This window comes from Phaethon aethereus (genome assembly GCF_964289735.1).
Source record: "Phaethon aethereus genome assembly, chromosome: 4".
Lineage (NCBI taxonomy): Eukaryota > Metazoa > Chordata > Aves > Phaethontiformes > Phaethontidae > Phaethon > Phaethon aethereus.
This window is the reverse complement of record NC_138578.1, coordinates 23,403,392-23,415,828: the sequence shown is the minus strand read 5'-3', so window position 1 is coordinate 23,415,828 and position 12,437 is coordinate 23,403,392. Positions and strand designations below refer to the sequence as shown.

Genomic DNA, 12,437 nt, shown 5'->3' with positions numbered 1-12,437 from the left:
CTATCTAATGCATTTTTTTTTTCTTTTAATGTGTGTGCATGTGTGCATGCAAAGTTTGAGAGGGAACACCTATTAAGCCTAATGTGCCATTTCCCGCACAATATGTAGTCCCCACCCAATGGATGTGGTTCTGGTAAGCACCCATCCTCTTGAAGTGACTAACCTGAAACCAGCCACTTCACATCACATTGGATCTAGGGTTTAATACAAAAGCTCCAGAAAGATTTCCAAGGTCTTTGGGCCAGGTCCTTAGCATGCATCTGAACAAAGCTGGTAGACTGTCTTCATTGGCATTACATCTGAGATGAATTTAGTCTATAGCTTTTCCCAGAGGGTCACTCCTCTCACCTGTCTCAGAGCATTAATCAAGTGTTCCCTGTATTATATTTCTGAGTGCAGCACTTCATTATGGCTGAGTGCTGTGGGCTGAAGCCAAGGAGATGAGGTGCTAATGAAATGTTTGCATTTTGGACAGGAGCTGAGGTAGGTGTTTAAATGAAACAAAACAGCTGTTAAAGCAACAGTGTCTCTTGAGACAGAGATGCCGACTGGGGAAAGTTGTGCAGGGGAGCGGGCACTGTGGTGAGGCAGGCACATGGGACAAGGATCGTCTGTGTCTTCGCATTTAAGCTCAGCTGTCATGGTTTAGGTGGGTTTGGCACCTGCTCCAATGACTTTGTGGTCTGATGAAGCTCCAGCATAGAAGAAGCAGCAGTGCCAACCTCCCAGGAAAGCCTCTCAGTGACCAGCGGCAGGAGGGTTAGCCCTGATGGCAGACCTTTGAAATGAAGAAGGCATGAGATAGATAGGTGTGGTAGGTTTTACCTGAGATCCCTGGGGATCTGATAAAGGTAGGGATTTTCAGAGGGAGCTAGGAAAGTTCTGACCTAGTTTCATCCCACCTCACTTCAAGAATTTAACATGCAGTCAAGTCGGGAGCCCAGACACTCTCTAGTTTCTCTCCCCACTGGAAGCAGAAGGAATTACAGCAAGTATCCCCATTTAGGTGCCCAAAGTCACATGGTATTAATCCTATCCCTGAAGAACCCAACAACTATTAAAGGATGCTGCATGTCTACCTCACTGAAGACCCTGTCCTTGCTTCCTAAGCTAAAGGACTTACTCTGCTATGGTTTTCTTCTCTTCCCCTTCCTGATACATCTTTTAAATGCAGCTCAACTGGATGAACAACTTCCAAAGCACCCTTGTGAGCCTCATGCAAAATAAAAATGTGGGGCTTGGAGCCCAGACATACCTCAACATTACCCACAGCATGGCACCAAACCAATGCCATGGTTGCTGGGGCTTAATGAACAGACAGCACAAGCACACATGCCCACGGAGAAGGGCAAAAGTAACTCAAATGACATCGAGAGAAAGCTTTCACAAGGCATAGCTTGTTTGTTTGTAACCTAAGATCAAATGAGGGAAGAAGGGCATAGCAGAAGGGAGCCAAAAAGGAAGACTTTCCATCTGCTTTTCTATCCCAAGATATGTAGGTGTAGCTGTATGCTGCCTGTGATATCAGGGTACCTATACATGCAAAGCCAACTCCCCTAAATACAAGCCCATAAAGAGCAACCATCCTGGGTCAAAGAATATTAGACTCAGTGGACCTTTTATGTCTCCATCAGTGGCTACAATTTGACATTGAGAGAAGAGCAAAAACATGCCAAGCATAGAAGATTAATCCCACGATGGTGATCCCTTTCATTATGCAGTTATATAGCACCACAGAGTGTATATTCAATGTAAATAAATGTTAATAAATTGCAAAGGGACACTTTTTTTCCCAAGTAAGGGCATATGTTCATGGTTTCTTGATTTTGTCCTGAGGTTACAAAACAGAAACAAAATGTAAACCTTCCTTCTCAGACACTTACAAATTGGTATTAAAAGATGTACTGTCAAAAGGCAACTAATTAGGAGTCTTACAGTAATTATACGTTACTAAAAGGCCAATCGTACATATCCCATTGATTTCCTTTGTGACAGCTGCTTCATTCTGTAAAACTGAATTTTGCCTTTTCATTTATTTTTATCTTCTTCCCCTCTAGAAGTGGCTGGTGAGAACATCTGGATATGTGACACACAGTTTAAACCTAGGAGGGGAGTAGATATCCAGCGATACCACATCCATTTATTTATCTCACACTGTACCAACATCCAACCCACTGCTCTTTGACAAAAGCAGATTCTGTAATGTAAAATTTGTCTTTAAATGGGAATCAACACTGAAAATCACTAAGAGATGTTAGATGTACTCATCTCATTACCAAATCTGGGACCAGAATGCATTGTGCTATGGTGCTTAAGTGCAGCAACCCTAACGTTAGAAAACCAGCAGTTTTTCTAGAGTTAGGACCTTTCTAAACCTTTATTGTTCATTCTTGCTGAGCAGCTAATGGAAGGACAAAAATCCCAACAAATTTATGAATGGAGAAAATACTGCTTCATGACAAGTGAATACCAGCAGGCCCTACAGGGAATATTGGTTGAATCCTTCTGCTGAGTAATTTTCAAACAAGAAGTTTGTCCTTCCTTACAAAGAAGCATCTCCTTAAGAAGAGACTGAAAACACTGTATACATTTTGCATGGAACCTGCATCAAGGTCTTACCTCCTATAGCAGTTTTGGGAGAATGAGGACAGTGGCACAGGGCATTAAAGCACCACTTTTGCAATGACATCTCTAATTAAAATGCCTGCATTTTATAACTTTTAAAGCCCTGTCTCATACTGCTAATACTTGACTTCCTTGATCTCACAGGAATATTTCATGCAATGCACTTTCAAAAATTAGGATAGAAGGAGCTACAGCAGCAAGGCTCTGCTTTGTATCACTAGACTAAAATCACAACTGGTGCATGAAAAAAGCAGTGCTTGTACAGCTACCCCTGTACCAAAGGTGTTTGTAGGCACAGCCTCATCAAAAAAGGTTTGCTCACCCTTTCCAAGAACAGCAGCACTAAGACTGTAGAGTGCAATCACACAGACACAGCCCCAGGCTGTGCTTACAGTCTGAGGTTCTGGCCCTGCCTGAGGGTCTCCAGGTACTGCTCGAAAACAAGTCCATCATCATCTTAATTTGAAGCATGCAAAACCAGTACTAGCTCACTTTTTAATAGCAGCTTGAGGTTTTATGGCAAATCAGCATAGAAAAAAAGCATGAAAACCCTTTAAGGTCCACAGTGCACAGTGAAAATGAAAAACCCATCAGAGAGCAGACGCACTGAAATGAGGATATGGTTCAATGATCACAACGTTATCCTCTTTTTTTCTTCTTCCTACTGGAAAGAGGTGATATTTTAAAAATCTTACCTGCTTCCTTGCTCAAGAACAGTTGGTTTTGCTCTGTATTCATAGGAAACACCCAGTGCCAAAACAAAACCTCTTCTCAAGCTATGAATATTTGAAAGCCTCCAAACTAATTGAGTTAAAGGCACAATCAATGCCATGGATGGCAAGTTCTGCTGGAAGTTGTGTGATTCTTGCCTCTGGCCAGAAAAAGCACCAGTACAAGAGAAACTCCCATTAACTCTAAATGTACCTGGTGCAGCTAGAATGGGCCCTTTGGAGAAGAGAACCAGTGTGAAAGCATGGATCTTGGCATGCAAGGACCACTTCTAGCAAGATTATTGCATTGAAAGGGACTAGCTCAGGAAATGACGCGTCTTTTTTGCGTGGCAAATGAATGGCACCCCAATCCCACTACAGAGGGGTCACCAACCAAACTGGAACAGTCATCCACTCTGTGGGACTTCAGGTCAAAAATAGATGCACATGTCATTTCTTCAGCTTCCTAAACGAAGAAAATGTTATTTTGGCTAAATGATGGCATTAGCTAAGAAGTGCCTTCAAATCTATCTGACAAGGTTCTTCACCTTTGGACGGTTTTTCGCCTTGTCATTTATTCTTTTAATTTCAAATTAAAGTTCGTCTTTGGTCAAAGCATAAATAAGAACACTGGATACAACTTCTTACAGGGAAGCCCAGCCACTGTCTAAAGTTTTTTACAAAGCAATAATCACAAAAACTACAAAACTTACTTTACAAAAATAATCACAAAACAATTATAATATTCAATGAAATGGACAAACATATATTTAGATTGAAACTAGCTGAACCACAAATGCTTAGAAAAAAATAAATCACTAGAATATGTACTGCTAATCTCCTCTTCTGCCTTCAAAACTAAGCCAGAAACACTAGCCTACATCTAGTACCAAAGTAGTCATTGGCAACTGATGGTATCAGTTTTGGTGAACTGAGCCAAAACCTACTATTCATGGCAAAGACAAGAGGAGATCTTACCCTGACCTTGCAGACGAACTTCTAAAATTGCTCCACAGATTGAGAGCAAAGGCAAGAAAGAGCATGCGACCTTCTCTTTTCAACTCTGCAGCAAATGTTTATGCTGTAGCTACAGGAATTGTACTGACTCAGAAATGGCCTGAATTTTAGTGGCACTGAGAACTCACTGCAGTGAGAAGAAAGGCACTGACCTTTATTAAAATTAGGCCATCTACAAGATGCTTAACTATTGAATTAATGGTCTAGCACTAGGTATGCAAGGTTTGCAATCTTGGCCTTGAACTACCAATAATCTCCTAATGAGAGCACACAGAAAAATAGGAGATCTGAGAAATAGAAGAAGGATACAAATTACAGGTTATGGTTTTGGTTTGCTTAATATACGAGGAAAAATATTTTAAGGTCAGAAGGCATCTGTAGGACTGAAATAAAAGGAATTGATTGGGAAGAAGGAACTAACATACGATCTATTTCATCTAATGAGATCTTCCCTGCAGAATAAGCTGAGAACTGCATTTATGAATCATCTGTATTTGCTGCCCTACTGTTCAGGATTTGAGCCTGTACAAGCAACCGCTAGAGTAATTACACTGGGGAAGTGAGCAAAGCTGTAGCAAGAAAGGAAGATGGCTTGCAAAAAAAAAAAAAAAAAGCCTCTTTAACAGAACATCCATAGCCTTCAAGGGAACCCCTAGGGAGTCCATGATACTCATCCTTTCCTCCAGCGGTCCAAACCAAAGCGAAATCTCCCACTGACCTCTATGGCAATTTATACTGAGACTTTCTACCAGCGCCACCAGATTCCAGGACTGACTCAGCCTAAAGCAGACAATAAGCACATAGCAACGCAGCAAATGCTACATTTTTTTCTCAGTTTGCTGTGTTACATGTGAGCACGTAACCATAGGTGTAGCTCAGTTGTAGGCAGAGAAATATGCTGTCACCCTCCTTTTTAATATTTATGCGAAGAATTTCGGAGTCTGGGGACGAACTCAAGGCTGCTGCTTTGATCCTCCTCTTCCCTAACAACGGGCTTACCGTGGCAGAAACATGCAGGGTGGGGATTTCTAGTTTCACTCTTGCTGACACAAATCAAGTGCAGGTTGCTCAAGCTGTGAAGTATATTAGGTTCACAGAGTTTTAACAAAGGGCTACCAAACCGCAGAACCCCGTTGCGAGTCATGCTTCTTTCAGATGTCTTTTTAATTATATTAAATGAAAGTTTGGGGCACTTTCACGCTGATGGGCAAATATCTTGATCTCTTTAAAAAGCTTCTAAAAGTACTCCCTGTAGCTATAGTTAATATACGACATTGTATGCACACTGCTAGCCAATTTATTCCAGCCACTTTAACAACGATACCTCGCTTGACACGCCACGCAGAACAGCATCAGGAGTCGAGCAATGCACAAATCATTAGAGGACTCCGAAAGTTGTTTGACATGCACTGCAGAGCTCTTTGTCATACAGCCAATTAAGTGACCAAACAAGGAACTCTAAAATCCTCATTAATTTGCCCCTTTCTATATAAATGGAGGTTAGAGTCTTTCTTGTCACAGGCACAACAAGAACACAAGTAAATGTAGCATAATTCAATTTACGCTCCCTTTCAGAACTACATGTTTCTTTCGTTTAGTCTTCACAGAAGTTGGGATCAGCCATGCAAGCAAGAGAGAAGTGGGACAAACAGAATTAATACACTTTAAACAGTACTGGCTAAGTCCCAGATGCACCTTTTATCTGCTGAGAGCTACTAGGTTAGCAAAGAAAAAAAAAAAAAGTCTCTTCTATTCAGCTCTAAACTTAATGCCTTGAATCCTCTGAGGAAAGCCTTTCATTTTTTGCTTAGTATAGCAATTCAAACAGCCCATGTTACAAGCATGAAGCGTTCAGAAAACTTCCAGAAGAACCAGAAAGACAACTCTGACTGCAACCGCCCACCACTGTCTGCTACCTGGAACCTGCGAGCAGCTCAGCACCAGCTTCATCGGTGGCTCTGATGACACCTGCACCCAGAAGCTCTTGTGATCTTCACAGAGCGGGTGGCACCCCCATAATCTTTGCCATTTGCTGTATAGATAAGCCCAGAATTACAAAACAGGGCAAGCTGATTTACAGGACAGCCCGGAGGACGGCAGGAACCAGAGCAGCAAACACCACTACACCAGGAAAACACTACAAAAGCAGTGATTTGCTGCCTTCTTCCACTCTCCCCACAAAGCTGCCACTCAGGCTACCAATTGTATTCCTCAGCCTCCAGCTTTGAAGCCACTGAGACTGGCTTTAAAAAATAAAAAAGTCAAAAAGAATAGGAACCCTGTGAAGTTTTTGTCTTTCAAGATCTGCATCCCAAACACAACATTTCACATGGGAAGAGGCTGCTGGCTGGCACTGCAGGGAAAGGAATTGGCCTCATGATGCCCCAGAGCTCCAGCCCACAAATCCAAGCAAAGCAAGGAGGTAAGCTCAGATTTTGCAACCAGGTGCACATGTGTGATAAAAAGACTACACACCCAGACGTGGCATGAGCCTTTATTAAGCTTGTGTTTCCAGCTACTGAATTGTACATCAAAATTCTCTAATTATTTCCCACATGTTTAAGTTTTCCGTGTTAATATGGCCTCACTTATTGCAATATCTGAGTACTCAGGCTTTTTTTTTTTTTTTTTTTTCTTTACTACCCCACCTCCATTCCCAGAGGCCCAGGGAATTGTATCCATAGCATTTTAAGTTGGGGAGCTGAGAAGTAGTGAGTACATGCCACTTGCTGAAGGGCATGGAAGAAATCTGTGACACCAAACCCAGTTTCACAGTCCCCAAAAGACAAACATTTTGTGTTTTCTACAATTCTCGTGCTTCAGTTTAGGGAGAAAGGGCTTTGGAAAATGAACAAATATAAATTCTGAAAAAATTACAGAAAATTCATACTGGCTGATGTCACACACCAGTCACCAAATGAAGCTATGCTAATCAAATGCGTCATCCATTGTGACTCATTCTCCCACATGATGACTTTTCCATCCCTTCCCTAAAATAGAGTGCAAGAAGAGTACAATGCAGAAAAGTGGGCATGAGAGATGTAAATCTCTGCTCTCCAGAAAGCCATGCATGGGGCCCAAGCTCTCCTTAGCTAACTAAGCACCTTTCTGAAGCCTCTCATGTCATCCATCTTGGATATCCACCTTGGTCAGCTCAGGCTAAGTTGACTCTTAGTACCACGTGGAAGTTTCTTAAACATCACTGTGATTGAAAAATCTCCCAGAAATTGTCCAGTCGTTATATTAATATGTATTTATCATGTCACCTGTCAGGTTGGTTCTTGTTGGATTTTTGAGACAAAAAGATCATTTACCGCACTTGCAACTAAAGGAGCAGCATTTGTAACTTCTATTTCCAATAAATAAAATTCCTGAGCAATTCAAAAACTCAACAAATATTGTGACACTATACAAATTAAATCAATATTTATTTTAATTATAAAGTTACCCAGAGAGATGAGATGATAGTCTGATACAGCATTCCCAGGCTCATATTTGAATAACTTGCAAAATTTCCAGATTCATTTTACATACTTATTTATATTCATTTATTTTGGGCTCAGGACGACTTTAAACCCCGATTGCTACAGGGGCTTTGTCATGACTACTTAACATTTGTCAGCCCAAAGAAAACAGTACGACTGATTTTAGCAACTATTATCTTCTCAAGTCACACTCCTCCTCCCCAAAATCCACCTTTCCTCAATTGCTCTTTTGATATTTAAAATTGCTGGACATCTCTCACGTAAACTTTGTATCACACTTTGTGCTCTAGGGAGCACAGGACTGAAGGTACACTTCCAGCCCTGTGAGCTGAATTCAGCCATGGATGCTCTTCACAATAATGGGATCAGTATATGGAGATCACATCAGCAAGGTTGAAAACTCTATTTCTCTGCCATCAGTGGCATATTTCTCAGTGACTTCCCATCTGCCATTGACTTCACAAAGTCCAGGATTTCACCATTTAAGATTTGTTGAAAAATCTCTGCTAAATTGCCTTAGCCAGCCCAGACATTTCACTGCCTGGTAAAGGATAAGTGGCCTGTAACAGGAATATCTGCAGTAACATTTAATTGCTATTACAGACAAACTCTCCCTCACAAGACTTTTTGATGAATTTAGCTACATGATTTTCCAAATGGAAACATACTATATGAAAATACGTCCAGATACATTACTTTACCTCCATATAATACAAAGCAGAGCTGGAAAGGTTCAATTAGGTCATCTAATTCATTCTTCAAGCCTTCCATTACAGGACTGTCCTCTTCAATATATTTACCAGCTTTGTCTGTATTTATATTAAGCAGCTCAGGCAATGAGCTTTCATCAGTTTTTGTCTACTAAAGAGGTAGGCACATGATTAATGTTTAAACACACAAGTAGGCTTTCCAAGTGAAAAGGAAGAAGTCCTTGAAATTAAGGCTAAGCTGAAGTTTGTGCAGAATATTCAGGCTTTATTCTGTCAATGCCAAGCTTTCTGTAGACTATATTAAACTCACTATTCACAACTGTTTGAAAGAAGACAAAAAGACCAGGAGCATGCATCAACTCTACAGAGTACACTGGTGCAGCTAGTGGAAAGGACAGCTCTAGGTCAGCAACAGGATCTTGTGGTCCATGGTTAAACCAGTCTCACCACATTTCCAGTGGTACCAGTAGACAAGATAGCTAGCTTGGGAGTGAGCGTTGCACTGTAAACTTTCCTAAATTCCCTCAAATGCTAGTTACTTTATCTGGGATCTTAAGAGAAGTCACTCCAGACAAAGGATGTGTAACTCCATAATTCATCTTTATCCATTAATGTATATGGAAGGGAAAAAGTGACTTTCTCTCATGACCATATACAAAGGGAAGACAGACAGCGTACCAGCACAGAGGGGTACTGTTTCATTTTTCATGTCCTAGAAATCTAAATCATCTAAACCCACATGTTAAATGAGGTATGCGCTCACAAAATAAAGTCAATACCGACTGTAGGAAGTTGAATTTTGCAGGAAAATTCAGGTATGGACAGCCCCCTCCAGAAACATGGGGTTCATTTTTACACCTCTGCATGTTATACATAAACATATAAAAAATGATCAATCACCCATAAGTACAACATCAATGTTCATAAGTACAAGACAGAAATTAGAAAGTAAAACATTCACATTTCTTAAAGCAGCATTAACTCACTCACAGTATACGAACAGGTTTATACAAAAATCACTGGAGCAAATGCTATAAGGCAAGGTGACAGGATAAATAACACAACCTGAGGCCCCACTCTTGAAAAGCCTACAAGCAGGTCTTTCCAAAATGCTGGAGCTTGACTTTGTTCATGTAAAACACAATGTAACCCTACAAAATTTGGACCACAGCTGGGTGAACATTATGGGACGTTATGTTCCTAATCCTATATTTAGTTTGCAGCACTCTCCTCCTTCCCACGTCCCTCTGTGAGGACACTTTGCACTTCATTACGATCCTACCTCCTCCCTCATGCCAAGTGTTGCCATTTTGAATTGTTTCTAAATTTGCGAGTGTAAGACGGGAAGAAAGAAAACTAAGGAAATGCAGGCAGTAATTATATGAGTGACATGCCACAAGTGAAACCCAGCTGGTCTGGAGTCTCTGGAGGAGACGCCTCCATGAGCAGCAGTTTTGCATTCTTTACTTGAACGCATCCATCCTGTCCTGCTTATTCCGATGGCCAGCTGAGTCTTGTCAGATCTCTCCCACTTACTGGCTCAGAGATTTTGCCCCAAACTTTTGTCAAGTCTGAGAGCAACAGGGCAGGTGCAGGGAGACAGAGAATGAAATTGTTATCCTGTAACCTTAACCTTAGAACTTGCTGCCACAAAGACGGTAATAATCAGATTATTCACAAAGACAAGACCCACTTCACAGTCATTCAGTCAAACAACTGGATACGTGTATTAAAAACACATGAAATACCTGGACATAGGCCCTGCAAGAGCGCTCCCTTTTCTGAAGCTGAGTCCATAAAGACAGCAGATTAAAGACGGAATAGAAAAAACAAGTTAGTGACAGAACAAGGGGAAAAAAAAAAAGAAGAAAACGCCTATGAAAAAAACCTCATTTCTTTCTCAAACAGCTCCTGAAAACCAACCAAACCAAAGGAAGCATGCGAGTTAGGCAGCAGTGGAAGGCTGGAAGGACTGTCTCCAGAAGTATGGGTTAGTCCTTCACTGAAAGTGAAGTAAAGCACAGACTGGCAGCTTTGCAAGAGCAGCTGTTAGATGGTAGGAGACACTGAAGTCAAGTAGAGATGCTCAAGAGATGTTTTCCTTATAGCTTGGAGTTCACACATGTTATTTCAATGTCAAACAAGGCTGGAAAGGATGGGGCTGATGCTTCTTTACATAAGAGGAGTGTGGGCTCTGCAGTCAGGCAGTGCTGATGGCAGTGAGGTTAACCAAACTTTGGATGAGCAGGACCAATTCCAGGGAGCAAGATGTATGCAGGGCTGCATCCTGATACAGGATGGACCTCCACAGGCCCATGCTGATACACTGCTCAGGTCTCTTGCTCAAGACAAAACCCATAGCACTCCAGCTTCACTGCTGTGAGCTTGCTGAAAGCCAGCTCAAGCACATGTTGAAAGTGCACTGAAGGAGACAGCATTGCCCAGGGGTCCTGACAGCGTGAAGGGCCACCGAAGAGGATGTAACAATGAAATGGGAATCAGATGTAGTATTTCCAGTTGAGGCCATCCTCTCCCCTTTGGATTAAACTGCTTCTCCAGGAATGCATTTTCCAGTCCTCTCATACTGAATTGTGCTTTCCTTTGTAACTCCTGGGCCTAAATGCTTTGTATGCTGCATAGCTTTTCCACAGTGAACCCCACCTTTTCCATAGAAGCCGCATTTAGGACTGTACTTTGATATGCACTTGCATGCCTCTTGCCTGATAACTGCACTTCAGGGTGTCAAGAAATTCAAACAGGCACTTATTTACCTCCCCGGGCCTTTGCAGGCAGTGAGCTCGAATTGGTGAGCTCTGCATCGGTGCAACTAAACCTTGCAAAATCAGGCTGCTCAGAGCCAATGGCTTGGCTGGGTTTGTTTTCGCTGATGTGCCTGGGTTGGAAATTGCACATCAATAGAGATTCGGGGTAGCTTGTGCTCTCATCTCACAGCAGTGCAATCCCATTAGTATAGCTGTGAGCCAAATTTGTCCCCGAGAGTTTTGAGGCTCTGAAATAAACAAAATACACCCAGGTATCACGCAATGCCTAATTTCAATTTCTAATTCATCAATTTGTAACAGCAGAAATCTTCCTCTGGGTAAACTTGGCCAGTACGAAGACTCTACAGAAACAAATGGAGATCAAAGAAAGCCTTGCTGAAAATTACAGAGCTATCCACTCGGGGGTCTTGCTGGTCTGCAATGGAACAATTATTACCTTAATTAAGCCTGATTCAGTAGAAAGCATAAAGCTTTTAGTGACAGGAAAGTGGCTCCTGAAAACTGATGGCTTTTAAAAATTCTGATTTATGCCATTTTATTTCAATTCATTGTACATCAGCTTGTAAAAAAAAACCCAAAACAGTACAAAACAGCACAGGTGATTACTTTCAGATCCCTAGCACATTTCCTTTAATGATTAAAAGAATATTTAATGGCTAGTGCTTACTTTATTTCTTCTTTCTGACTAAACAGCACTAAACAAAACTCTTTGCAAATGACTTTTTTCCTCTTTTTTTTTTTTTTTTTTTGGAAATACTCTTGATCAGTGAAGGGGAAAATGGAGCAGTAACTCTGCTGCCTTTTGTTTGCCCAATACTGCTTCCAAGCTGAATTCATGCATTCTTAAATGAACACAGAGCAGTTACTCTTCTAAAGAATTAAGTGGGGAATGAGAGCAAGTAAATTACCGAGCCTGTCATTTGGATCACTGACTCGCATCGCTGTTTTGCAGGACTCCACGCAGTCCAGAATTTTAATGCGGAGTGCAGCTGATTTGTATGAGCCGCTTGTGCAAAGCTGATGGCGGGGGGGGGAACCTGCAAGGGGGACCCCAGGAGTGACAGCCGAACCAAGGAGCTTTGCCTTGCCCAGTCCTCCCCTCCCCTC

General features: G+C 41.6%; 1 protein-coding gene across 13 annotated transcripts in view; it reads right to left on the bottom strand.

Moving 5' to 3' along the window:
- The window catches only part of ADGRL3 (adhesion G protein-coupled receptor L3), a gene marked incomplete at its 3' end in the record, with an annotated part of 334,909 nt that overhangs the window by 81,469 nt on the left and 241,003 nt on the right, over positions 1-12,437 (bottom strand). For 10 of the 13 annotated variants that reach the window (XM_081999397.1, XM_081999403.1, XM_081999404.1 and 7 more), the window contains one exon: positions 10,296-10,334. The exons of the other annotated variants lie outside the window; for them this stretch is intronic. In XM_081999397.1, the coding sequence (XP_081855523.1) occupies positions 10,296-10,334 (39 nt within the window). The remainder of the gene's footprint in view (positions 1-10,295; positions 10,335-12,437) is intronic. 13 annotated transcript variants of the gene reach the window in all.